The sequence below is a fragment of the Panthera pardus genome, unplaced genomic scaffold (assembly GCF_024362965.1).
Source record: "Panthera pardus isolate Hobbes unplaced genomic scaffold, ASM2436296v1 HiC_scaffold_27, whole genome shotgun sequence".
NCBI lineage: Eukaryota > Metazoa > Chordata > Mammalia > Carnivora > Felidae > Panthera > Panthera pardus.
In genome coordinates, this window is record NW_026526843.1 from 50,299,334 (window position 1) to 50,327,135 (window position 27,802).

Genomic DNA, 27,802 nt, shown 5'->3' on the forward strand with positions numbered 1-27,802 from the left:
GCATAGTAAAAAAGGCCATGAAACAGAATGCCTTGGTTTGAATCATGATTCCGCAATTTATTATCTATGTTAACTTGGGCAAGTTATGTAACTTATCTGCGCCTTATTTTCCCCATATATAAAATATGACTAATAATAGTAACCTCAAAGTGTTATTGAAAATATATAAAGAGTTAATGCACATAAAACAACTATAACAATGCTCACCACAGAGTAAATGCTACGTAAGTGAACAATTATTATTATTATTATTATTATTATTATTATTATCATTTCTTTCTCAGCTTCCATTTGTGAGTTTATTTAAATTGGATTTTCTTTTTAATGTACAAAACTATAATCATTCACCCTGAGGTCAGAAGGTATATAAATTACAAATAAAGACTCTGCATTTTGAAGCAAGGGGGTTCTGAAAAAAGATAAAATGCTGGGACATATTCCAGATTCCACTGATATTGACATAATGATTATGGTAGATATAACTCTCGAGGGTAACATTTGCCTCATTCTAACAAAGAGAATAACAAAATATCCTTAGTGGAATTAGCTTCCTGCTAACAAATGAGAGGTGGACAGCGGAAAAAAAGAAACAGCAGAGAGCAGAAAGTGCTGCAGAAAAACACTTCTAAGGGGGACATGAGGAGTGAAGACCTCTAGAGTCATATACAGTGTAGCTGCCTATTGCACATGCCTGGGTTGTCTCCAGAGACTAGGATGGTAATGTGCAAATTACAGAAGGGCAGTCTTTCTGGTTGGATGTACACTTGTGGGTACACAGTTTAGTGAACAGAGCCAGTACCAAACTACAGCCCCTAGTCAGACTCTCAGCAGGGCACCATTGCACAGTGAAGAACAATAATGGAAATCCTGGCCCTTCTGTACCATGCTCCTAAGAAAGAGCTTCTTTGGAATAGATTGGGATCTTTCAAGCCTGGTACAAATAATTTTTTTTCTACTGCTTAGCTTTCTCCATTCTCTAGGTTGAGCCTGTCCTTTGCTTTTTGTTAAAGTTCCAGAGGGAAGAATTACTGAGATCAGAATCCGCTTTAGTCTAGAGCATGCATGAGTGACCGATATTTTAGGCAGAAATATAGACAATTTATATAAATTTGAGGTTGGAGGCACTTGGGTGGCTCAGTCAGTTAAGCATCAGACTCTTGATTTCCACTCAGGTCATAACCTCACGGTTTGTGAGTTCAAGCCCTGCATTGGGCTCCATGTTGGCAGTGCAGAGCATGTTTGGGATTCTCTCTCTCTCTCTCTCTCTCTCTCTCTGCTCCTCTCCTGCTTGTGCTCTCTCTCTCAAAATGAATAAATAAACTTGAAAGAAAGACATATGGGATGCCTGGGTGGCTCAGTCAGCTAAGTATCTGACTCTTAATTTTGGTTCAGGTCATGATCTCACAGTTTTTAAGATCAATCCCCATGCTGGGCTCTGCACTCTCAACTTGGGATTCTTAGCTTGGGATTCTGCCCCTCTCCTCTGTGTTCTCTGACTCTCTGTCTCTCAAAATAAATAATAAATAAATAAGATTTAAAAAACACATAAATTAGGGGCGCCTGGTTGGCTCAGTTGGTTAAGGGTTTAGCTTTGGCTCAGGTTATGATCTCCCTGCTCCTGGGTTTGAGCCCTGTGTTGGGCTCTGTGCTGACAACTCAGTGCCTGGAGCCTGTTTCACATTCTCTGTCTCCCCCCCTCTCTGCTCCTCCCCTGTTCCTGTTCCGTGTGTGTGTGCGCGCGCGCGCACGTCTCCCTCCCTCCCCCCACTCTTCCTCTCAAAAATAAACATTAAAAAAGTAAAAATAAATAATAAATAAACACATAAATTTAAGGATGTATTTGTGTGTACAACTTATAAGATATTAAAATATGTTGGGTTACCCTTCCACATACATATACACATGTGTACACGTGTATACACATGACTATGAACGTTTTAAAATCTCCAGTATGACACCATTTCTAGAAGCCAAAAACACCACAACTACTAGAATTATAGGATTCCTTTTGTATATTACTAATTGAATATATCAAGTGATACACAAATATTGGAAAGAGAACAGAGACCAGTTACCTAAAATAGTTGCTTTGAAACTTTCTTATATACCTTCCAGAAAGCCTCCAAAATATTTTTTTTTGGAGTTCAGCAAATAAACTCAGCTATCTTAGATCCAGGTTACTTTTCCACAAGTACTAGAGTGCTGTTCAAAAAGATTATCATATAAAGAAGTTATTTTACGTTCTTGAATACGACTCTCCAATGTTTTCACAAATGAAGTTGCTATACTGGTGCTAAAATGCCTCTGTCTGCTAAACTGAAATGAAGTAAAATATTACAATATATAGCAATGGTCATGGATAAAGTTGGAGAGCTCAATCAACCCACCAAAGATTCAGATTTGGTGCTAAGTTTTCTGGGCTATAAAAGATGAAGAAATAATCAATAGTCACAGTTTCTTTACTTAAATCCACTTATTCTATAAGATTAAGTTATCAGAGAAATGCCTGCATAAGCATGGAGCACCTAAAAATGAGTGAGAAGGCCCTTTGGTATCTACCATAAACAATAATAAAGCCACAATAAGAATACTTCAAAATTTACAAGAACATTTTTTCACACACATATAATTTTGACACTTTACCAATTTCTGGCACTTCACCAATTATTAATAAATGCCAAATTTACTCTTAACTCCAAGAACAAGATAATGTATAACCTTTAAAAATTTCCTGGATAGAGGGTATTATTTATATTTGGAAAGAGGATTGTGGAATATGCTACTTCAGGACATTTAGTAGAAGATTCAAAAGAAATGACCTACGTTTCTTTCTGAACTCGAGGGGGTTTTTAGCAGTATACTTTCGGTGCCCCTCAGGCATACAAAAATGTAAAGATATCTCTTAGATCACAGATTTAGTTGAATGAAAATAAAATTCTCTCTTCACCATAGCCAAATTGTTCACTTTGTAATTAATTCACACCTAGCACACAATATGACCTCAGCCTAGAGTAAAAAAAAAAAAAAAAAAAACATTCAGAGGTACAATATTCATTTGACCAAATTGTTAAACACAGAGGGAAAAAGTAAAATCATCTTTACAGTCAAATCAAAAGAGGCACAAACCCTGAGAGTTGAAGCAAAGGTTAATGCTAAAGCAATACATTTAATTTTCATGCATCAACACTGAACTAATCCAAGCTACACTGTATCCCCTATTTTTAGAGATATTAGCATAGTACATACAAAGATGGTTTTATCTTGATTATCACTTTGTTTTGATCCTCTGACCTTTTTCTGTCATTACTATTGCCCTTATCCTTTTCTGATTTGATGGCTAGTAGACTGGATAGTACTTTATTTGGCAAAGCCCCAAACCTAAAGATGATTGCTGATTCCTTATGTTTTTCTTATCCCCTGTATTCAACCCATCAGTAAGTCCTCTTCACTTCTGCAGATATGGATTTTAAATTCCCCAATTCATACGCTTTAAAAATTACTTTCCTTAGTCATAACATTTAATCTTACACCTAAGTAATTCCCTACCATATTACTGTATTTTCTCTCCTTTAGAATAGTTCACACTATCTGAAATTCATATTAATTACAGGTTTATTATTGTGTTTTGTGTTAGACTGTAAGTTCTAAGAGAGTCAAGATAACATCTGCCTTAATTACGGATAAATCCCCACAAGACCAAGACTAGCATCTAGCATAGAATAGGTGCTTTATATATATTTGTGAATATAAGTGTGTTTCATATACTGAAAAATAAATTTACTGATTACTGTGAAGGGACTCATAGTTTCTTTAAAGATTGCTTACTATATAATTCTTGACAATAAAAAACTACATTTCTGAGATAATGTAAGCAGTCCCCTCAAAAAAAAAATCCAATTACTAATTCTATAAAGCAAATGCCTAGTTAACTGGCGAGCATATTATGCCACCCCTAACAATCTTTATTACAAACTTAATTTTCCTTTGACTGGATACTCTAATTGCTGTCTTCTCCACTCCCATTTCCAAACTTAAAAATACAGATCAACACGAAAGTCCACTGGAACTTTTTTTTTATTATTATATTGAGTTTAAGGAAGCGATGAGAAGACTCAGACAAAAACAGGGCAACAACTATGCATAACGTCACTGGAAAATACTGTCCCTGTCACTGCATAGAGTGGTTCTGTTACCACACAACAGTTTATATGTGTCTAATCAGCAACAAAAGATAATTTGGATCCTAAGAAATTCTTGAAGGTAGTAGAAGAAATCATTACCTTGACTCTAAGAAAGCAAGCAGGCCCTAAAGTGTAGAAATACAGGAATGCCATCATAGCAAAACAACGAAATCCCTTTCCACCACGGAGAATTAAGTTGCTCATTCTGTGGGTCACAGGCCTAATGGAGCAATAAGCATTCTATGAAAACTAGTAGTGTATATAGCATATTATAGAAATTCAATACATATTTGTTGCATGGGCAAATAAAACAAGGAAGATAGCCTCAATGGCAGCTTGGAAGAATTGCTAGAATAATGCTGTTAACTCATTTCTATGCTAAATTAGTCTCTATGTAGTCCATTGTTACTTATTAATACCTATACATGGAAATGCAGCCCCCAATACCCAAGCATCAGTTGATCCAAGATTTGTGAAAGGTAAATTTGTCAGTATGTTCGTTATGCAGGTATACAGGTCCACTGAGAGAAGGGAGATATGCATGTCTGAAGGAAACAGGCAGAAGGAGGCTATTTTTTAAAGTTTAGTTGCAATTAATTTAGACTTATATTGTCTACAAGGTTTATAAAAATATGTTTCATCTTTCATTAAAATTTAGTCCCCAAAAAACTCTTCAATCACTGCTTAGTAACAGAGATTAGCACTGAATATCTCTTGGGAAATGTATTGTCCACAAGCAGCAAACTCTGTACAGCGGTTAGCATATTGTTATATTAAGCCTATTAGATGATTCATTTAACTCATAGCTGGTGCCTTTACTAAGGTATTAGTGCATCAATATATTGTTTATTTTGAACGGCAAAGAGCTGTGTAATATTACATGTGCCCCAGTGCCCACCTCTACATCACAACAGAAATAGGTTGCTTTAATTCTATAAATTTCAGGGTATACACACTTAAGAGCTAAGGCATTATTAATACATCCATTCATTATGTTTAGCATTTTATTATATATATATACAAACACACATAATATAAATAATAAGGCAGGGAATATTTTCATTTCTTCTCCGAAGATCACAATGATGAATTTTAATATGATAAAGTAAGCTACAGATGTTCCATAAGCAGCCATTCCACAAATTCCAATGCCTAACAATTCTTACTTTCTGTATGGAAAGTTGCTTACTTCCCAAATGAATTTCCTTAGTGTCAGTTTTCAACCTAAAATTTGTTCAAAAATACTCAAAACAGCCTGACTCTAGGTAAGTACTGATAACTTAATTATTCATAATGTGCAACTATTTATATGCTGCAAACGCACATCTTAATGTCACCATGTATCTTTTGATGATTCAAATTAAAATTATTTTATGTAAAACCTCTCATTTGACTTTAATTCAAAATTCTAAAGTGAAGAAAATGTGAAAGGAATGCCTATGAACACCAAGCATCCTAGTGAGCCAGTACTGATGGGCATTAAATAGAATGATTCTTAAAAATGACCAAGCACTTTTCACATAAAAACTAAAGTTTTTATACATAATATGATGTCAATTTGACTAAAATTGTTATAAAATTAACTTTTTCACAACCTTTTAAATGGTTTATATGTTTTCAATGGCTTTTTAAAAACAATCTATTTGAAACAGTATAAAAAATGTACATTGGTAAGTTGACATATTGATTCATTCAAAGAAGCATGCTTTCATGCCTGCAACTGCTATATACAGTCACTCCCTATCAGATTTTTGGAAATCACCTTGGAATTCTAAATTACAAATGTCACCTTCAAGATTTAATTCTAAAATAAGTATACTGAAATGCTTAATGAATAATATTGTTCAGATTCAGAAGCAACTCAGAGAGAAATGTAGATAATAGAGAAATTTTCCCACATCCAGCATATATCACTGAACCAGACTAACTCTCTTCCCTGCTGCCACACCAATTCTGGCTTCTAGGATAAACTGCAGACCTGCCTGGGCATGTATCAGGCCAATAGAATGGAACTGCAGTTTCTATCATATATACTTCATAAATATATAAAAGGAACCTATATTACAGGCTACATAACTGGCATCATGTAAATGAACCGGAGCCTGGCAATTTGCATAATAATTAAGACCACTGGGTTCAAACTCACTTTGCTATCTACTATCCTGGTGACCTTTAGGCAAGTCACTTAAGCTCTCCATGACTCAACTGTCTCATCTACAGAATTGGAGATAGTCACATTATCTCATATGTTTTCTTTCATGAGGATTAAATAATTTAATATATGTAATATATGTAAAAAAACAATGTGCAGTATAAAACGAATGCTTTATAAGTCAACTATTTTCTGCCTCTATATCTCTTATGTAAACACGGTATTTCCATGTCATTTATATGTTCCTGGTTGTCAACTTCTTAGTGGCTAAAAGATGCAAACTACCTTCAGTAACCAGCGAACAAAATGCTCACAGCACAAATTGAATTTAGCAACAGCTCATGAATGAGTGAATTTTACATATATGTATATGTAACTCCATATATTGCAACTCTAACCACATTAATCCTAGGCTGTTTGTTGGACTCTTACCAACAATACAGCTGTTGCTGCAAGAAAAAAAAAAAAAAAAAAACAAGATGAGGGAATTAAAACAATCTACAAAGAGAGTGTTAGCAATTTAAAATAACACCCAAAACAGTGCAAATCTGCTGTATTTCTTATGACTATGAAAGAATTCAATAGTGGATACAGGATTTTCTGCAATGTATAGCCCAGGGGAAACTTAAGGCATGAGAAAGCATGTTTCCCAAAGGCCAAGAGCCCATTTTTTCACTGCCAACAAAAGTTTAACATTATCTTTGAAAAACCTTTAATAAGCCCTAGTAGATATATGATCATACGAGTATTGTTCTCACTCTTTCTTTTGCTTCTTACCTCTAGTCCAAGAGGACACAAATAGGCCTGAGCTAAAGTTACTGACATACAAGAAAAAGACTACTACAAAAAACATTTAATTGCCTTTACCTTCCACATATACCTCCAGAAGATTTATACTTTCATTCCAATCTTTTTAATTTTTTAAATATTTATTTTTGAAGGACAGAGAAACAGAGTATGAGTGTGGGGGTGGGGTGCAGAGAGAGAGGGAGACACAGAATCTGAAGCAGGTTCCAGGCTCTGAGCTGTCAGCACAGAGCCCGATGCGGGGCTCGAACCCCCAAACCACGAGATCATGACCTGAGCCGAAGTCGGATGCTCAACCAACTGAGCCACCCAGGGACCCCACTTTCATTCCAATCTATTAAAGCAAATAACTAAGATCTGCTACATATATCACATAAATACTAAATTATTAAAAAAAAGATTACCCATTTATAGCCACTTATACATAAAAATCAGAGGAAACTCTTAAGACTACTAATTGATTATATCCTAACAAGGTCTAATCTAATTAAACTTATTTATTGGTAATAATTCTCAAGAAAATATTATGTAATATATAAATGTTGAGGCACAAATATAATCTGCCCACCGAGAAAACTGATCATGGTATTTTGAAAAACATTATTAAATCTAAGAGAACTGATAATAATTGCCTCAATGTCTCTGAAGGTATGAAGAAATGTAGACTCATCACTGTCACAAAGTAAAAAAGATACCATAATATTAGGATAATGAAGAAAGGTTTTGTAAAATTGCCTCTCTCCATAAAGCTTAGCTAAAATATATTCAGTTATGTCCCTGAAAAATATCAAAATTAAGACTGTGTTGTATATATACACACATATATATACACATATATACACACACATACACTAATGATATATTGTTACATATATTGTTATATATATTTATAATAATGATATATTGTTATATCCTGATCTTATGAGGTAATAAATTTTAAAAGAACTTTTAAAAGTCATATACATATGGAGAGAGAGAGAGAAGCAAAAAGAGAGAGAGCGAGAGAGAGAGAATCTTAAGCAGGTTCCAGGTTCAGGGAGCCTGACACAGGGCTTGATCTCACAACCTAGAGACCATGACCTGAGCTGAAATCAAGAGTCAGATGCTTAACTGACTGAGCCACCCAGGTGGCCCCCAAATTCTTCAATATTAAACAATTTAAGAGCTCTATAGTATGGAAATGTTCTCAGGCACTGCTACTGCAGAAAGCAAATACTACCAAGTTCATATCTATCACAGAAAAGGCTGTTTAAAATAGCTGACAATTACCTTTGTCATCATATAGATCTACCTATGGCCAAATGTTTAAATTGCTTAGAACACTACACCAAGTTCATGTGTCCAAATCTTACTGTGTTGGTTACCTTAGTTGTGTACCAACTCTGTGCAATGTCAAGTAATAATATTAATAAATTGAATGTCTAAAATATGAGAATTTTAGAACCCTATTCTTCTTTTAAAATGTTTATTTATTTATCATGAGAGAGAGAAGGGGAGGGGCAGAGAGAGAGGGAGAGAGAAAGCTCCAAGCAGTCTATGCACTGTCAGTGCAGAGCCCGATACGAGGCTCGATCTCATGAACCATGAGATCATGGCCTGAGCCAAAATCAAGAATAGGACTCTAAACCAACTGAGCCACCCAGGCATTCCTAGAACCATATTCTGGTCCATCATGCAGATATACTAACATTTGATAATATAATATATTATTAAAATACTTAAATTATCATCATTGAAAAAAAAGCATGTGAAATAGAATAAAAATGCCAATAATTAACAAGAATGTAATTTGATTTGCACTAAAAGAACAAATGGTAGGTAAAACCTAGGAGGGAAGTGATAGCATCTTTAGTATTACTATTAATGGAACAAAAGGAACCTAATCATACCAGCTTCTCCTTTCAAAGAAAATTACAAATATCGTAATAGTACCACATGTCACAGAGCAGTTACTTTTATTGCCTTCTATTAAAAGCAATCAGATGCTAGAAATCAGATGCTATTCTTCTATTAAAAGAAATCAGATGCTAACACATTGCCAGGAGCATGTTATCAGTCTACTCTTATCACATGAAGCCAGACACAGTTGAATCTCAGTAAACCATTCAAATGGAAGGAATATTGATAATCAACAATAGTTATCTTTGCCATGTAAACGCATCACATAGTTTGTTTAGATTCCTATAAAATTAATTTAAATTAACAAATGTGATCCTGAAGCCAGCATTAACAGGTAACAGAAAGCATAAGGAAATGGTCCTGAAGAGGTAGGGAAAAATCAGACTAGTATTAATATTTGGCCAAAGATAAACCAAAGGCAGATCACATGTATATGGAAAACTTAGCCAAGGATGGATAGCAACTCCAACATATGTTCACTCTTTTTAGATTGGCTTTATATTGGGATATATGCTTTGCAATACACTGTACATAACTTTTTTTAGTGGGCAAATTAAATCATTCAGTTCTGTCACTTTATGAGTATATTTTTACTTGGCCCAATTGATAGACATATATTAACACTATAAGCTAGGTAGCATTGGGTAGGCAAGAATAAGGTACTTCATGGGCATGATCATACATAAACAGTCTATCCTTATCTGTGGAACAGATGACTGGATCTTAAACAGAGATTTTTTTTTTATCATAGAGCTTTCATCGGTACAGTCACACTGCAGAGAAATGTAGTAGTATTTATAAGCATGGGCTATGGATTCAGCCTTGTTTTAATGGATCCTATTTCCATGTCCTTGCTCATACAGCAAGTATAGCAAAGTGGTGAAGCATGTGGGCTGTGGAACCATCCTGCTTAAAGTTGGTTTCCAGCTCAACTTTGCTCATTTGCAAAATGGCTACAAAAATGGCATCTATATCATAGGACTAAAAAAAACTTAAATGAGGGGCATCTGGGTGGTTTAGTCAGTTAAGTGTCAGATTCTTGATTTCAACTCGGGTCCTGATCTTGTGGTTTGTGAGATCGAGCCCCATGTTGGGCTCTACACTGATAGCACAGAGACTGATTGGGATTCTCTCTCTCCCTCTCTCTCTGCTCCTCCCCCACTCATACTTGCTCAGCTTTCTCTCTCTCTCTCTCTCTCAAAATAAATAAACATTATAAAAAATGAAATAATCCATGTAGAACATTTAACAAAGTATCAGGCATATAGTAAGTGTACCACAAACATTAACGCTTCTAATTGTTAAAATTGTCAATTTTGTTGTGAGTCTCTTATGTGTATTTATCTTCATTCTCACAGAATTCCTTTTGATGGTCCTTCTATTTCCTGATCATTATCTTATTTTAAAGTTCTTTACATAGAGATACTAAGGGATTACATGGATTCCTTAAGGTCAAACAACAAATCAGGAATTAGACATTTACTTATGTACACTGAAGTTCTATTTAAAGTGGACCAACCATAAATTATACAACTTTATTGTCTAAATAAACAATAGGCCACTAGTGAAAAAACCCTACCTTTCACATTTGAAAATTTTAACATCTGTAGAATTTACATACACAAATATATATTGGTATAGCTTTATATATTAATATATAGCAAAATTTATATATAAAATATAAACACATAAATGAAGTTAATAAATATATTTTATATAATTTTACATGTTTACATAATATATAAATCAAATTTATATATATAAGTATATAGCCATACACACACACACACACACACACACACATACACAGCTAAATACAGAGAATTACTAAATCATCACAACTAAACTGGGCAAATTAACAAACTACCAAAGCCAGACTGAATTATGTAGATATCTGGTATTTAATCAGTCATAAGATATACACACACACACACACACACACACAGACCAAATGAATTATTAAATATACACATTTCCTACTATGTGCAGACATTTGGATTTAGACCCATATTTTATTTGCCTTGGCATTATGAAACTGTAATTCGTTTGTGTGTTCAATGCACACTTACATTTGCCAGAAGCTGTAGTACATGCTGGGAAAAAACAGTAAATTAAATGAAAATACTTCTCTCTGCCTCCAAGAAGTTCAGTGTCTGATGAGGGACACAAGTGAGTAAGATTATAATATATTGTGAAGACTGCATTATGATGGAAGTGACATCTAAATAGACACCAAATGATGAACTGATGAAAGTGTGTTCAGAAAGAAGTTGCAAAGTCTTGTAACTGTCTCTGTTCCAGGAACAAAAGAGTTCAGTCTAAGGACAATTTAGGCAAGTAAATAAATTAGGCAGTTAAATACAGAGGCAAATGACCTTGAAACACATGAGGAAGAGTTTAGATGCCCCTTTGAAGACAATAATTTGTTGTTAGTTAGTGAAATATTCAAAGCATGGGAGTGCAATAATAATTTACACTTTAGAAAGACAATTCTGCCTCGGCTGTAGATAACTGATCACAAGGAAATAAGACTGAATGTAAAAACCAGTTAGAATTCTGTTGAAGTCATCAAGGAGAGAGATGTTATAGAAACTGTAATGGCTGGGAAATAAAATTGCATATATTCATGTGGTAGGCATCTTCTTAAATGTTTCCCAAATGCAACCTGCCCCCTGGTATTCATGCCCTCGAGTAATGATGAAATTAGGCTACAAAAGACTGAGTTCCTTTCTGTTTTCATTTGCTCTTCACTCCTTCCTGGTGTGTACGCTTTAATGAAGCAAACTGCCTTTTATGAATAGCACTACTGAGAGGTCTCTGAGGCAAGGAACTGAGGGCAGCCTCTGGACGACAGCCAGCAAAGAAAAGTGGAGACCCTCAGTCCAGTAGCCCCAAAGAAAATGAACGCTTCCCAAAATCATATGGGTGAGCTTAAGAATGATTATTCCCCGTTCAAGCCTTTGTATTAGACCATAATCTGACATGATATGCTTCCTGGTGAGGGACCTTGAGGCAGAGGACCAAGCAGGACCTTGAGGCAGAAGACGAAGCTGAGCTCTGCCAAGATTCCTGAAACAGAAAATGTGTGTTCTTTCAAGCTGCTCAATCTTCAAGTAATTTGTTATGTAGCTATAGGTAACTAACATTATCCACAAAAATAAAATAAGAAGTTAAAGTTATTTTAACATGATAGTCATACACAAAAATGTGAACGTGTTTTCAAGTGCAATTGTCTTCCTAGAGGCATGTGTTAAAATGAAACTGATATGTTTACGCTATAATCTTGGATTTCTTGAGTCATCTTCCATACAGTATCAGTATTTGGAAAGCACCTAATAACAAAATTTAGCTCACTTACTCAATCCTTTTGCAATATATACATGTATCAAATCATTAAAGTGTACACCCTAAATGTATACAATATTATGTCAATTATATCACAATAAAGCTGGAAAAAATAATTAAAAAAAAACAAAAGATGAAATTGATATAAATAATAATAATAATAATAATAATAACAAAAAGGAAAGTTTAAAACTAGGGAAAACTTAGTAACAACCATATATCACTGAATAACCTATTAAAAAGAAAGAATTAGGTGTGCCTGGGTGGCTCAGTCAGTTAAGCGTCCGACTTCAGCTCAGGGCATGATCTCAGTTCGAGCTCTGTGTCAGACTCTGTACTGACAGCTCAGAGCCTGGAGCCTGTTTTTGATTTTGTGTCTCCTTCTCTCTCTCTGTCCATTCCCTACTCACGCTCTCTCTCCCTCTCTCTCTCTCTCTCTCTCTCTAAAAAATAAGTAAACATTCAAAAAAATTTAAAGGAAAGAATTAAATTTACTCTCACTGACAAGGACTAACCGACTAAAGAGATTACTTATATATAATGCCTCAGAAAAGCTACCATATTTGAATTTCTCTAAAGTAAATATATTTCTTAAATCAGAGAAATCTTTTTCATACTTCTTATATCATGCAAGATATAGTCTGGAAATTCATTAAGTGCCATCAATATACAACTGGAATAAAACATACCCCTTTGCGGTTTTATATAGCTGTGTTAAAATTTTCCACTGGAATTTATTATAAATAATTTCCATTTGGCAAAATAAACCTTTTTTTTTTTTTTTTTCAAAATAAAACAAATTTAGGGACGTCTGGGTGGCTCGGTCGGTTAAGCATCCGACTTCGGCTCAGGTCATGATCTCGCGGTCTGCGAGTTCGAGCCCCGCGTCGGGCTCTGTGCTGACAGCTCAGAGCCTGAAGCCTGTTTCAGATTCTGTGTCTCCCTCTCTCTCTCTGCCCCTCCCCTGTTCATGCTCTGTCTCTCTCGGTCACAAAAATAAATACACGTTAAAAAAAATTAAAAAAAAAACAAATTTAGCTAGAACAATAATTGTAAATGTCAATGAGTATCTGTGTGAATTGTAAATGCTATCAACTTAATACCTGTTATTGTGCCTAATCAATACAATACTTATCTGCAAAAATTACTGAAATGGGGAGAGACAGTCTCACTAACTCATGGCTAAAAAGTGTCATATTAAAATAAGACAGTGTTTATAATGTTATGAAGTTAACCTCAAAGAAGCTCCATGAAAACCTGCTCTAATTACTTTATATATCCTATGTATATTAATATATCCTTACCAAATGCGTAATGACATGAAGACCACATTACTAAATTCATTATGAGAAGAGACAGCCTCAAGTCATACCAATGCTTTACAATTGATAGATTCTATACAGAAAATACCTTTAAAAATCTTAGAAAAAAATTATTCCCTTCCATGAGCATACAACTTTCTAACTTTGGTTTAAGTTCTAAAGAACTGACTTCAGTACCAGGATAATACGATTACACACTTCACAAGATAATACAATGTATGTGAAACTATAGCATTAAGAAAGGATCAGTAAACTATGCAACAACATGTACAAATAGCATAAAAGCCATTAAAAGCCATTGTTAGGACTCTTAAATGTAGGGAACTGATGGTTATCAGAGGGAAGGTGGTGGGGGAATGGTTGAAACAGGTGATGGGGATTAAGAGTGCATTCAGTAATGTATAGAAAACGTTGAACTACTATATGGTACATCGGAAACTAATATAACACTGTATGTTAACTATGCTGGAATTAATTTTTTTTAAAAATAAAAAAAAAATCAAAGCCATGGTTACAACATAAGAAATTGATTAAGAATAAACCTGGTTCAAACTTCAGCTTTGACACTTACTAGCTATGTAAAAAAGACATATAATTAAATCCCCCATAGTCTCAGTTTCTCTACCTATAAAACAATAATAATAGTAATCAGGGTTGATGTGAGGATTAAATGAGATATGGATTTAAAATGCTTATGCAGTTGTTGGGACATAGTAAATGCTTAATAAGTGTGCTATTAGTATTATTAGTAGTGATGGTATTAGTGGTAGAAGTAGCACAATGACCACATCATCATCAATATAAAAAGATAAGCCATTTTGATGCCTACTCCTTTAGCAAGATGAAGACACATGGTCTCAGTTTCTCTCTACAGTTAGCAACTCTTATAATTAATGTCATGCATCTCTGGCTCACAAATTCCTCGTTTCCTCTTCTACATAACAGAGGTAATTTGTTTGATGCTGTAACATGCTAATCAGAAATTAATGTATGTATCATCATAAGTTAAATTATATACAGGTATATATGGTGTTTAGTTGGCTACTTGAAAGAATTAAGCCTTCTTGGTTTGTTTCCATGTGTATTAAAGCTTGTACTACAGAGCATGCATATTGTGTCATTAAGATGACAGATTGTTTGTGAGGACACCAGGTCTCTCAGCACACTTTAGCACTATTTTATAGGGAGCGGGCACTCTGGGACTGACATCTCATTATTTTCAAGCCAATTCCAAGAATTTCTATATTATAAAGACAGACATGAATTAGATTTTACCACTCTCATGTTTTTTTTTTCATTACTACACTAAATATAGAAGACTGTATTAAGCAACAAAACAAGGGTGGCTATATTCAAAAGGATCCAGCTGATTCAATGACTAAGAAACACAATTTAAAATATGATCCTAGAGGAAAAGTGCTTTTACATAAATACATCTTCAAATTCAGTTCCACCATAATTTTGAAGCTATGTCCAATATCTCAAAATGACATTTATATGCATTTGAAATAATTATAACACCTCAATTTTCTGTTATTACTAAAACTAAATTACACTACAGGAATATATTATTGAAGAAGCTAAATTTCATTAACCTTTTATGTTTATTTATTATATTTTCTCCAAGCAACATTAAAACCAAACAACTTCCACACAATCTTTATTCTTCCTGAAGCCTTTAGAGAACTTTAGAAATTCTAATTAGAATTAGCAGTTATAACCTACATTTCTTATTATTAAGTTTAGTTAATATTAACCATCATTACTTTAACTCTTATATAGTATCACTCTTAACTGTAATTACTATAGATTTTTAAGGAAAATGATACTATTTCTATAGCTTTGCTAGGTATGTGGTCCCAAATATCAGCAAACTGAATACTAAACTAGAACCCATATACAAATTCTAACAGTAACATATGTAATATATATTCAAAATTACTAACAGGGTCTTTTGCAGCTGCATCTAATACATACATATTTTTTTTCATTTAACCAGAGAGCATTTTGAGGTATTTTTTGTCATACACCATCATTAATGCTTATAAGAACCTACATATTATAATCATGGGAACACAGAATTTGGGAACTAGAAGACCTTAGAGATTAAGAGTAAGAATTCCTACTGATCAGGATATCATCATGTCTTGCCCAAACTACTGGTGGTTTATTCACAGTCAATGCTCTATCACATATTTGTGAATTCCCATCCTCTAGATGTCTGCCAAAGGTCTGCTCAATAGTCAATTATTAAATTATTGGGTACCTAAAGCTTAAAGAATAAAACCCCCTTTCCTCAGTATAAAGTTCCCTTTACCAGTTTCACCTTCAAGTCCCAACTCAAAAGGCTGTGCTTTCAACAGCTATACCTAACCCAATACACACCCCACCCTGTATGCACCTCACCCCACCTCCAAACTTTTCTAATAGTGTTCTCTGACTAGAATGTCTCCTTTCCTTCTTTCTCTTTTGAAATTCTACTTAAATATCAAGGTCCAGCTCAAATTATACCACATGTGGGATCTCCATTTGCCCTACTCAAAAGGAACTATATTTCCATCCTGGGCTCCTATTAAAAAAATATCTATGCTAACATGAAACACAACTTGACTAAATGTAGTGTACCTCTCTCTCTCTCTCCCTCATTAGATGGTAAGTTCCTTGGTGCAGAAAACAAGACCTTATTCATTTCTCTCTCTCCCACGGAATATAGTAACTTGCATATAGTCAGTACTCTACAAATAAAAATTAAATGAAATGAGACATCCATTCTCTCCTAAATTATAAATAATTTGGTTTATTAATAAAAAATTAAAAATTGTTTGTTTTCTCTATAACTCTAAGTAATTCAAATAGAAAATATAATTTGATGGTACTCCCACATATTATTTACACATTTAAATATTATAAGAATTAGAGGTATTGTTTTTAAGTATATTTATTTTATTTTGAGAGAGAGAGTGTGAGCAGGGGAGGGGTAAAGAGACAGGCAGAGAGGATCCCAAGCAGGTTCTGTGCTGTCAGCGCAGAGCCTGATGCTGACCTCAAACTCATAAACTGTGAGATTATGACCTGAGCTGAAATCGAGAGTCAGACACTCAACCGACTAAACCATCCAGGCACTCCAGGAATCAGAGACATTTAAAAATTTCTTTCTATTTAGCAGTCTGAAGCACTTGGAACTCCTAGGTTAAACATTTTCTTAACACAGACTAGTAATGCTTTCAATGTATTTAGGGAGAATGGAGACATGAGCTCTCCAAGATTTCCTTGCAACAGGAGAAAATTCTCAGAGGCTTTGGAACACCGGGTCTAAGAGCTTCGGAAATAAGTCTTAGAAACAATGAGTGTGTTTCTCCTTCCGGAATGCAGCTGAGTAGCAAACAAAAGCAAAATGGGAAAGAAAGTGGATCCCTGGAGCTAGGAGAGCCAGGGTAGTGTATTTGGAGCTCACTGGAGCCAGAACCTCCTGATTTCTTACTGATCCTGCCACCTGTTGGCCAAATTATGAATCAAGGCACTGCAAGTGACCAGGAATTTCAGCTGTTATAGTAAGATCAATCAATAGTTACTAAGTGTTATTAAAATAAATGGGAGTATTGTCTCATTAAATTTTATTTTGGCTACATTATTTATGTCTGGAATATGCTACTATGCTTAATTATTCCTTTAAATGTCCCTTCAGAAAATAAATCTTAGTAAAAGTAAGATTACTGAAAGGTGCCCCTGACCAGATTTATACTCAAATATTAAAACTTAGGAAAAGTAGAAATAGTAGTATCACACATAAAATTCAGAGAATGAGAGCTAAGAATAATAGGAATGTGGTGTTCTCATAATTGAGGAGATGAGAACTTTTATATAATTTTTATTAGGTTTTAGCAGCTGCAATAAGAATTGCTTCTATTATAACTGATTGGCTCTACAATCAGTAGACCTGCTCAGAAGACCAGGAAATTCTCTTACTGAATTAACACCTGTATTAAGTATCAACAACTAAAGGAAAACACACATACACAGACAGCATCATGTTAAATGAAAGGGAAAGGGAATTAATATTTGTTAAGTGCCTACTATACTAAGTACTGTGCTGGGTGCTTTAAATATATAACCTTACTTAATTCTCACAACACTACTAGATAAACATTAGTCTACTCATTTTATGGATGAGAAAATTCAGTCTCAGAGGTTACAAGTATTATAGCTGGAATACAAATACTTGTGACTCCATCTCTGGCCTTTTCCACTATACCATACTACCTTTAGAAACTCTCTAATGGATTTTACACTTACCTCTATCTCTCAAATGTCATTTTCTTCATTTGTAAAATAGAGTCTGGGCTTAGTCACTTCTAAGGCCCAGAATAACTCTACAATTTCATGACACCTTTGATTCTTCTGGGACTCAATACAAATAGATCAATAAGTAAAAAAGCAACTACTCAGTATAAAATAAGCAAAGAACTAGAGGGAGAAGTTCACAGAAAAGTAAATTAAAAGTGTCTTCAAATGGAAGAAAAGCTTCTCAACTTCACTCTGAATTTGAGAAGTCAAAATGATAACATGGATGATTTACCTCTGAGATGGACAAAGGTTGCAGGGAAATAGATACTTATATTTTAGGTGCCACTATAGACATGAACTCTTTGGAATGCAATTTGGTAATATGTATCAAAATTATAAAAGTACACAGCATTTCATCCAGGGATTTCACTTCTAGAATTTGTCCTACAGATAGACTTACGTGCACAAAGTTACATACAGATTACACGTTCATCACAACATTGCTTGCAATAGCAGAAGAGACCAGAACTAATCTAAATATCCATTATTTAGACTGGTTAAATAAATTAGGATAAGTCCATACCACAGAATTCTATCCAGTATGAAAAAGTAACACAGTAGACAAACATAAGCTACTATGGAATAACATCCAAGTATGTAAAGTAAAAACAGCAAGAAGCCAAAAACAAAAATGACAAATACACAAATGCTTCTAGAAGCACAGACTATTTCTAGAAGGAATGTGAGAAATTAGTAACATTTTTACATTGTTTTTCTCTGGGGAAAAAGCTGTAAATCTGGGATAAAGGGATAAGTTTATCATGCATCTTTTTTTTTTTTTTTTTTTTTACTATATGACTACTTTGATATAAGCATTTTACCTTTTTAACTTACAAAAACATTTATAGTAAATAATAGCTCTGGAGTCACTGAAAAACCCTTTAAATGTGAAGGTTACTGTAGCAAATAAGGAAAAGAAGTAATTCCAGGAATTTTTTAAAATGTCAGATTTCTTCTAATTACCTCTGATGTGTGTGTGTGTGTGTGTGTGTGCGTGTGTGAACTTCAATCTACATGCAACAACAAATACAGCAAAAGCACCTCCAGTGTGCAAGATATAGAAGGGCTGAAAAGGAATAATTTTCACCTCTCTTTCTCTGTCGCTTTCTCTCTCTTAATCTTCCAAAATTCCCATTATAGGAAATGATGTGACAAATCATACAAGTGAATGGTAAGGCTGCCAACTCCAAGTGCATGGGCATATGGAATGTATCAATTTCTTGTTTTGAATACTCATCCAAACTGAAAAAATCCTAACTTTACCTGAACTATCAATTTTGCAATAATTAGTAAACTAATAGTTAAAATACCAATGATTATGAGATTGAGAAGTTATCTATATAGTAACAAAATTATGTGTGAAACTCACAAGAGGATAAAGATCTAATAATAAACAAAGCACTCCATTATCAAATCAGTAAAATATACTCAGTAGGTACCAGATTTTGATGTTATTGCAGAAAATACACTTGTAGGAAAAAACTATAAAACTTCCTAAGAAAACAAATTGATAAGTAATACAAGTGCAAAAGGAAAGACCATTTATGCACTATGGCACCAATCTTATACCAATTTCATGAAAACTTCTGTGCCATTAGCATTCTGTTACATTATTTTCTCTTACATGGTGAATTGACAACTTTATCTCCTCTGCTTCTCAGTAGAAACGATTGTATTCTAATAGAGGGATATAACTTACATATTAAACAATAAAAATAAACCAATATTTTCAGATGGATAACAACATTTATGCAAATTAAGTTTAAAAGGAAAAGCAGCTATTCTTCTTTAGTTACTTGGTAAAATCTACTTAATAAGTTAATCTATTTATGTTTGTCCAGTGTGGAAAAATTATACATGTATACATTACTAGAAATTTTTTGCAAAGCACTGAATTCAATATATCAGAATAAGAAATTTGTATTTTAAAAAATAAAATGTACCTTTTATCTGGGTAGCAAAGTTCAGTGCCAGTTTTGCAAAGAGATCTGGATTTTCAAACTTGTCCTCCTTAACTTTTAACCAGAAACAGTTCTCAGATAATTCTTTGGGCTCAATCTGAAACAAAAATAACAAAGATAAGTTTCTAAATTATTACTTCATTTTTAATTTTTCAAAAAATTCAATTTCACCAAGGTTCCTTTATTCATCTATCTACTGAATCAATTTTAGGATCCACTAAAATAACACTTTTTAAGTAAATATTCATTGGGGAAGTCACAGAATTCTATTGGTGTACCGAAAAATACACAATAGCAATAAGGCATATAGCAAATTACATTTAAAAAAATCTTCTACTGGAAAGCACCTTAAAAATAATTTAGTAAATCCCTACCCTAACTCACATACATTTTGTTCTGCTCTTGGATTTTTAAAAATGAGGAAACTAAAATTCAGAAAAGTGAAAAAATTCTCCATGTTTACTGGCCAGGATGAAGGTAATAATTATAATAGATGACATCCTCCATACCTTCTATAATGTGTCAGGTACTGTTTTAAGTGAATTGCATATATTACCTAATCTAATTCTTGCAATAATCCTTTGAAGCAGGACCTATTATTATCTCTATGTTAAAGATGAGTAAACTGAGCCTCAGAAAGTTTAAGTGGCTGCCCAAACTAGTAGATGGCCAAGATGGGAATTAAACCCAGGCAGTGTTGTTCCAGAGAATTTTGCTCTTAACCAGTGAACTGCAATTCAAAATTAGGACTGTATTTGTTCCAGTACAGCATGATGCTCTTTGATATGTAAGTACCATTACACTGCATGCTCAAATGCTAAGTGAACATATCACTTCATTTACACACAGAGATAACTGGGCCAACAGCATCTGGATGCTATAGTTTGGTGGATTGTACCTAACAAAAAAATAACTATATTCCAAAAACATGTGTACCTCATTTACTCTTATGAGAAAGTAAAAGTATATTCTTAACCTAAAAAAAAAGTGGTTTAAGCATGATTCTGGTCAAACCAATTACTAGGTAGATAATGTCAGATTTCTCTCTAAGGATGTTCTTGGATAACTCATTTCCCCAAATGGTGGTCTGACTAATTGTATTTTCATTAGAAGATTAGTTCCTAGTAAACAGGGACAGTGTCAATCTTGATAATAAGCCTTTAAAAAGACATATTCTTATAATAATAAAGTAACATAACATTCAAAAGACAAAAAGAACTTTCATATATTATATCAAAAAATAGTTACATCACTAATGAATACTGTCACCTATTCCATACTACCTAAATATTTAAAACTAAAAAAAAACCTTTCTCTAAGAACTAAAATAACTAAGATAAAAGGGCTCAATAATAATGGAGATTATATTTGAGAATGTTATAGTACTTAAAGTTAACAACAGTATTAAGAATCGAAATTACATTTCATTTAGTGATAGATTTCATATATTCTTCTCTAGCACCATTTTCACTTTGGTTTTCCTTTTGCCTTCTACATAAATTTCAAATTATCTGTGGAATTTCCAATTCTCTAGGTACTAAACTGAAGGATACACATAAGATGGTGAACTCACAAAAGGAAAGCAAGTCAGTAGTAATGTTCTCAAGCATTATACAATTCTCATAGGCAGCAATACTTATTCACATATTAATAATCAACTATGAATGGACAAAGTCAAAAACTACTCCAGTTGTAGCATTACCTTTGACCAGTTGATTCTCTTCATGGGTACCTCAGGTTTATATATTTTTTTCTGCTTCATCCCATAAGGCAGATCCAGTGGTGCTCCTGGAGGAGGAGGAATTCCTGGGGGAAATGGTGGAACAGGTCCCCCAAACAAAGGTGGTGGTGGTGGTGGTATACCAGTCATTCCAGGTAAAGGAGGTGGAGGAGGAGGGAGAGCTCCTCCAGGCAGAGGTGGTGCTGGTGGAGGTGGTGGTGGTGGGGATAACCCACCACCTGGCCCTGGAGGAGGGCCTGGAATTCCTGATGAACCTGAGAGTCCATGTCCCTGAAATATATATAATACAATGTTTAAATGCTTACAGTAAAATATAACAACAAAGAAAACTTATCCGTACACATTGTTGGTTTAAAATTATATAAACTTTAATTTAGTAATATCTAAGGGATTAATGGTGACTGAAAAAGACTCCCATAGATTTTTGGTAAGTATTATAAATTCTGGACAATGACTACTTCTGCTAATGTACTATAAAAGTTGGCTTCCTTAAAGATTTTGTGAAGCACTCCTCCAAAAAACTGAAAATTATCTTTCATTATAAATATATGCAAAGAAGTACTGTAAATGTCTTGAGCCTATGAGACTAGTTGGTTTGAATATGGATAATTAATTCAATCATAGATTGGATTCCCTTGGAGCCAATTAGCTTTACACAGAGTCTGTCTCATAGTACCAGTAACTTAGCAGTCTTCTAATGCCAATAATTAATACTAACATCCATTTGCATGGTAATATATGTTTATCAATTTTTTTATATCTATTATTTCTCTTCATTGTTATTATAAGCTTGTAATGTAAGTAGGGCATTTTTATCTCTACTTTATCTCACTGCTTATAGATAAGAAAACTGTAACTACAAAAAGGTTAAATGATTAACCAAAGGTCACAGAGTCTGAAATGTGGTTAAGATTTGACTCTGGTTCTTCGTATACTCAATGTGGTCCTCTTTCCACTACAGCAAACTACCTCCTCATAAATGGGAGTCATTTGCCATGAAAGGAATTAATTCATACAGATTGAATTATGAGGAGAATATAACTTACTTCTACCACCAGAAAGTAATTGAAACTCATTCTCTAATGATAATGGATAAAAGATGAAGAATATCTCATTCCAAACTACTTTTTAAATTACCTGTACCTGTTTCTTTAAGCCATCACTGGTCACAAAGGTTCACTTCCAAAATAAATTAATATAAAAGTGAAGGTGTTTATTATAAACATTCTCAAGAAAATCCTACCAATGAACAGACATATTTGGATTCAAGATATGACATCAGGTTAACTTAATGAAAAATTTAACATTAATAAAATTGCTTGGCATAGTGTTATTTTTATTTGGGGAGAAAGTCTTCTTTCTTATCTTTATTAATACGAATTTCCAAGTTGGACTACTTAATTGTACTAACTAAACTTAGAAATGCCTTTACAAAATAGATAAAGCGAAGCATATTTTTGGAGCAATCAATTTAAAGGACTGACTTATTTATAAGAATATTAAAAATTTATCATGGAAATGTTTCTCATAATATTTAATATGCATTGTCCAAATATTTTATTCATATATATGATGTTTATGTGTGTACAATACACATACAAACAATTAAAGTGTTTGTACACTTAACAAATGACAATCTTCCTCTGGAAATTAGTAAGAATTGAGATAGTATTAAAATATGCAAAATTATTTTCACTTTACTTTTAATGCAGCAAAATTTTAGAAAGTCTGATTTTTATAGTCTTGATTGGGATCAGAGAAATTATGGAGAAAGTAAAAATATTTTTTCTGAAAATTTTAGGAAATTAGTAATTTACTCTAAATTTTATATATAAATGGATTTATTGAATACTTTGAAAGGTAAAATTGTCCATCCATTTTTTTATTAAAAGAGCATAATTATGTTTAACATCAAATTTTGTCTCTATAGATCATATCTAAGATAAGAAACTTGTGCAAACATAAAAATGCTATCACTTTTAACACAGGATTTTATTCAAGTTAAATGCACGCTTCACAAATTTAATAAAGTATCTCAAATAAATGCCACCAGCCTTTAAAAATCAAATCATATCAGCCTTTCTCCTCCCTCCCATGAACAATTAGGAATGGAACAATTAAATTAGGCTACAATAGAGCATTGAGAATTGAATATAGCCAATGAATAATTTAGTATTTGGCACAATTTTGAGTACACTATAAAGAACTATGTGACTCTGCACTTTTAGAGATCAGTTAATTTAATAATAAATAAGCAAATACTAAATAGTAAGGCCCTGTGCTAGGGTGACATTGGGCAATGTCACCATCTGGGAGGGAAAAAAAAAAGAAACTGAGTTCTCAGAGATGTGAAAAGGGTAGTAAGATGACACAAGAAAAGAGAAAGATTGAATGAAAGAAAATTATAAAATAGCTAAGTGAAACAGACTTATTTTCACCAGAGTTCCTTGGTGACTTTTGAAGTCATTTCTTAGTAGACTGATGGATACATATCTAGTCAAACAACAAGTATCTACTGAGCATCCACTATGTTAAGAGGTGTTAAAAAGAAAACCACCGGCCCCAAATGGCATCAGTTAGGCTGAGTCACCAAACTGGAGCTTAATACATAATCTAACTGCAGTTTCAACATCTCCAAGAAATACAGTCTTAAAAGGTAAGTAAGGAATTTTTCCATCAGCAGCCAAAGAGTCTGCCACCTAAATCCTCTCCATCCCCTAAATGAAGAAGAGGTAATCTGCATAACACTTCTTGCTTTTTCCCCTAAGGGAAAGTGTCAAGGCCTAGAATAATCCTTTCCTTTCCATAAAAACTTTATTGTCCCACCCTCTTTCCATAAAAACCTTTCATTTTCTACAACTCCTTGGAGTTTCCCTCTGCTTACTAAATGGAATGCTGCCAAATTCACAAATTGTTTAATAAAGCCAATTAGACCTTCAAAATTTACATAGTTTAATTTTATTTTTTAAGAAGGTAATCTTCAATTTCTTTCTCAAACATCGTTTTCATTAATTGGATTTACAGACTAAAGTATATAGTAAAGACAAAAAAGGAAATGATACATAGGAAAATGACATTTTTCTCACCAACATTATTAATTTCCATTTCTTAATATGCATTTAAAACATAAAAACTATTGAGAGTTCTTAAAATACTAAAAATAAATAAAAAGTACTGAGAGGACTTAATCAGTTCTATAGTTTAGACACCATAATTAAGATTTTGAGTGTATATGGGTGCTTTTCATCATAGGGGATATAGGTAGAAATGTAAATTTCCTATGTTTTGAAATTATGCATCCAATTTTTCAAATCATGAAAATTTTGTTCTCAAAACAGTCTTGCTTATGTAATATATTCCATTAAAAATATTCAGGGAAGCTTAAGCAACCAGTGTCTCATTTTTATCCAAACAGTAAAATGATTTATTTTCCAGGAAAATCAAACCTGTAGTTATTTCAACTAAAATGAGAAACTGCCAAAAAGTCTGTTTGTGGTCACATTTTTCCTTCCATCTAACAAGATAATTTTCTACCATTGAACTCATTATGACATGAAATAAAGTCTATATCTTGTTTCATTACCTGGGTTCGAAGTTGCTGGATTTCTGTTTCAAGCTCTTTAATTTTTTCTTCTCTTTTTTGAAGTTCAGCTTGAGCTTCCTGTCGAGCTGTGAATTCTTCATCAAACTGCAATGATCACCACCATAAATGTACAATTAATAACATAGTTTTGAAGAAGTTTTAAACAATGTTATGTATTAAATAAGTGGAATGTGTTTTGCTTCATTGAACTCCCAATTTCTTCAGAAAATCAAAGCTCTAGATTATTTTCATGACAATTAAGCACACCCCTGTGGGGATGGAGTATTGCTTATGGTATTAGTGAAAAAGAAATGTGGCCCGAAAACCAAGGTAAACAAACCTACTTTCACTTCCAAAAAAAAAAAAATAATAATACAAAACAAAATTTTAAAAGGGTGGACTGAGATCTCTCTCTTCACATATAATGAACATTTATATTGTTTTTTTTATTGAAAATTAGGTTTTAGAATTAATAATTTCCTTTAATGTTTCATCCCATACCTTTAAGTTCATTGAACTGGAAAATGAAATCTAAAAAATTAGCCATCAAGCAGTTCAACTCCTTAACTGTATTTAATCTTGAAAAGAGATTGTACTTTTAGAATGCTCAAATGATTGTACATTAATACAAATGAGAATATTCCTATTACAATCTTAATTGTCTAGCATCCAAAAAATGGTGTTCCACAAAATGTGAGAGAAAAATGGCATTCTCCTTAGGATGGTTAACCAAAACATTTGCATAAAATGTTGTAAGAGAGAAAGTGAAAGGTTAAATTACGGTGTGCTGTGTGGAGGAGTTAAAATGGAGGAATAGTACCAGGACCCTATGCTTGCCTCATCTCTCAAAACATTTAGATAAACATTAAATCATTCTGAACACCCATGAAATCAATCTGAGGACTGAAAGACCAAACTGCACAACTAAAGGAAGACATAAGCCAAATAGTGGAAGGTAGTAGGTGTGGAGATCTGATCTGGGGGCAAAAATAATTGTGGGTGCTGCAGTGGGGAGGGAGCCCTGATCACAGAGGGAGTGGGGGGAGAGAGAGAGGGAAGGGAAGGGAAGGGAAGGGAAGGGAAGGGAAGGGAAGGGAAGGGAAGGGGGAATTTTCTTACTCTATTGGTGGGAATGTAAATTGGTATAGCTACTCTGGAAAAAGTATGGAGGTTCCTTCAAAATTTAAAAATGGAACAACCCTATGACCTAGCAATTGCACTACAAGGTATTTACCCAAAGGATACAAAAATACTCATTCAAATGGGCACATGCACCCCAATGTTAATAGCAGTTTTAGCAACTATAGCTGAATTATGGAAAGAGCCCAAGTGTCCTTTGACTAATGAATAGACAAAGAAGATGTGGTATATATGTATATTTGGGTATGTATACATAGATGTGGTATGTGTGTATATATATGGGCACACACACACACACACACACACACACACACACACAATGGAATATTACTTAGCCATAAAAAATAATGAAATCTTGCCATTTGCAATGACCTGTTTGGAGCTAGAGTGTATTATGCTAAGCCAAAAAAGTCAGAGAAAGACAAATACCATATGATTTACCCATATGTGGAATTTAAGAAACAAAAGATGAACACAGGGGAAATTAAAAAAGAGAGAAGGAGGCAAACCTTAAGAGAGACCCTTAACCATACAGAACAAACTGAGGGTTGTTGGAGGGGAGGTGGGCAGGGCGATGGGCTAAATAAGTGATGGGTATTAAGGAGGGTAGTTGTGATGAGGACTGAGTGTTATATGGAAGTAATGAATCACTAAATTCTACTCCTGAAACTAATATTACAATACATGTTAACTAATTAGAAGTTAAATAGGAAGTTGAAACATATATACATACATGCATAATTATAGTGTGCTAAGCAGGAGAGACCATCTAAATGATGAATATCCATTTACTACATTTAGCCCAGCCCTTACCTCAGTCAGGGCTCCAAGCAGAACCAAACAAGCCTGTATACATAAATACTGCTATGTCCATCTATAAAACATTTGCCCTTTATTATCAGCGTCACTTTAAATCACTTTAGAAGTCTATACTTTATTACAATTATACTATTTCTGTTCCTAAAATTGATATATCTTACTGTCTAGAATTGTCTTTAGAGTTTGTGGAACAATAAAAATTATATTCACTGTTAATAAATATTCACCTTCATAGATTTGACCTTTGGAAATTAAAGAATGTCAAACAGATCCAAGTCTGAAGAAAGAGTGTGTAAACAAATTGGATAACAATAGTGTTTGGGTCAAACATGAAACACTAGTTCTTTTATTCATTACTACTCGAGTTTCTGGAAAATGTTCCATAGAGGTTAGTCCAAATTTTTCTAATATTTAAAAATTTCAAACTCACCCCTGATCCTTCACAGTCAGTAAATGACCATGTTTCCCACTTCACTGAAAAGATGGAGGTTTTTCAACTTCACTACCA

At 33.7% G+C, this 27,802-nt stretch overlaps 1 protein-coding gene across 1 annotated transcript in view; it reads right to left on the reverse strand.

Moving 5' to 3' along the window:
- Positions 1–27,802, reverse strand: part of DIAPH2 (diaphanous related formin 2) — a 986,776-nt gene that overhangs the window by 672,180 nt on the left and 286,794 nt on the right. Inside the window, exons 15-17 of the mRNA XM_053891427.1 lie at positions 25,336–25,440; positions 21,714–22,022; positions 19,994–20,108 (exon numbers count right to left, since the gene is read on the reverse strand). Of these exons, the coding sequence (XP_053747402.1) occupies positions 19,994–20,108; positions 21,714–22,022; positions 25,336–25,440 (529 nt within the window). The remainder of the gene's footprint in view (positions 1–19,993; positions 20,109–21,713; positions 22,023–25,335; positions 25,441–27,802) is intronic.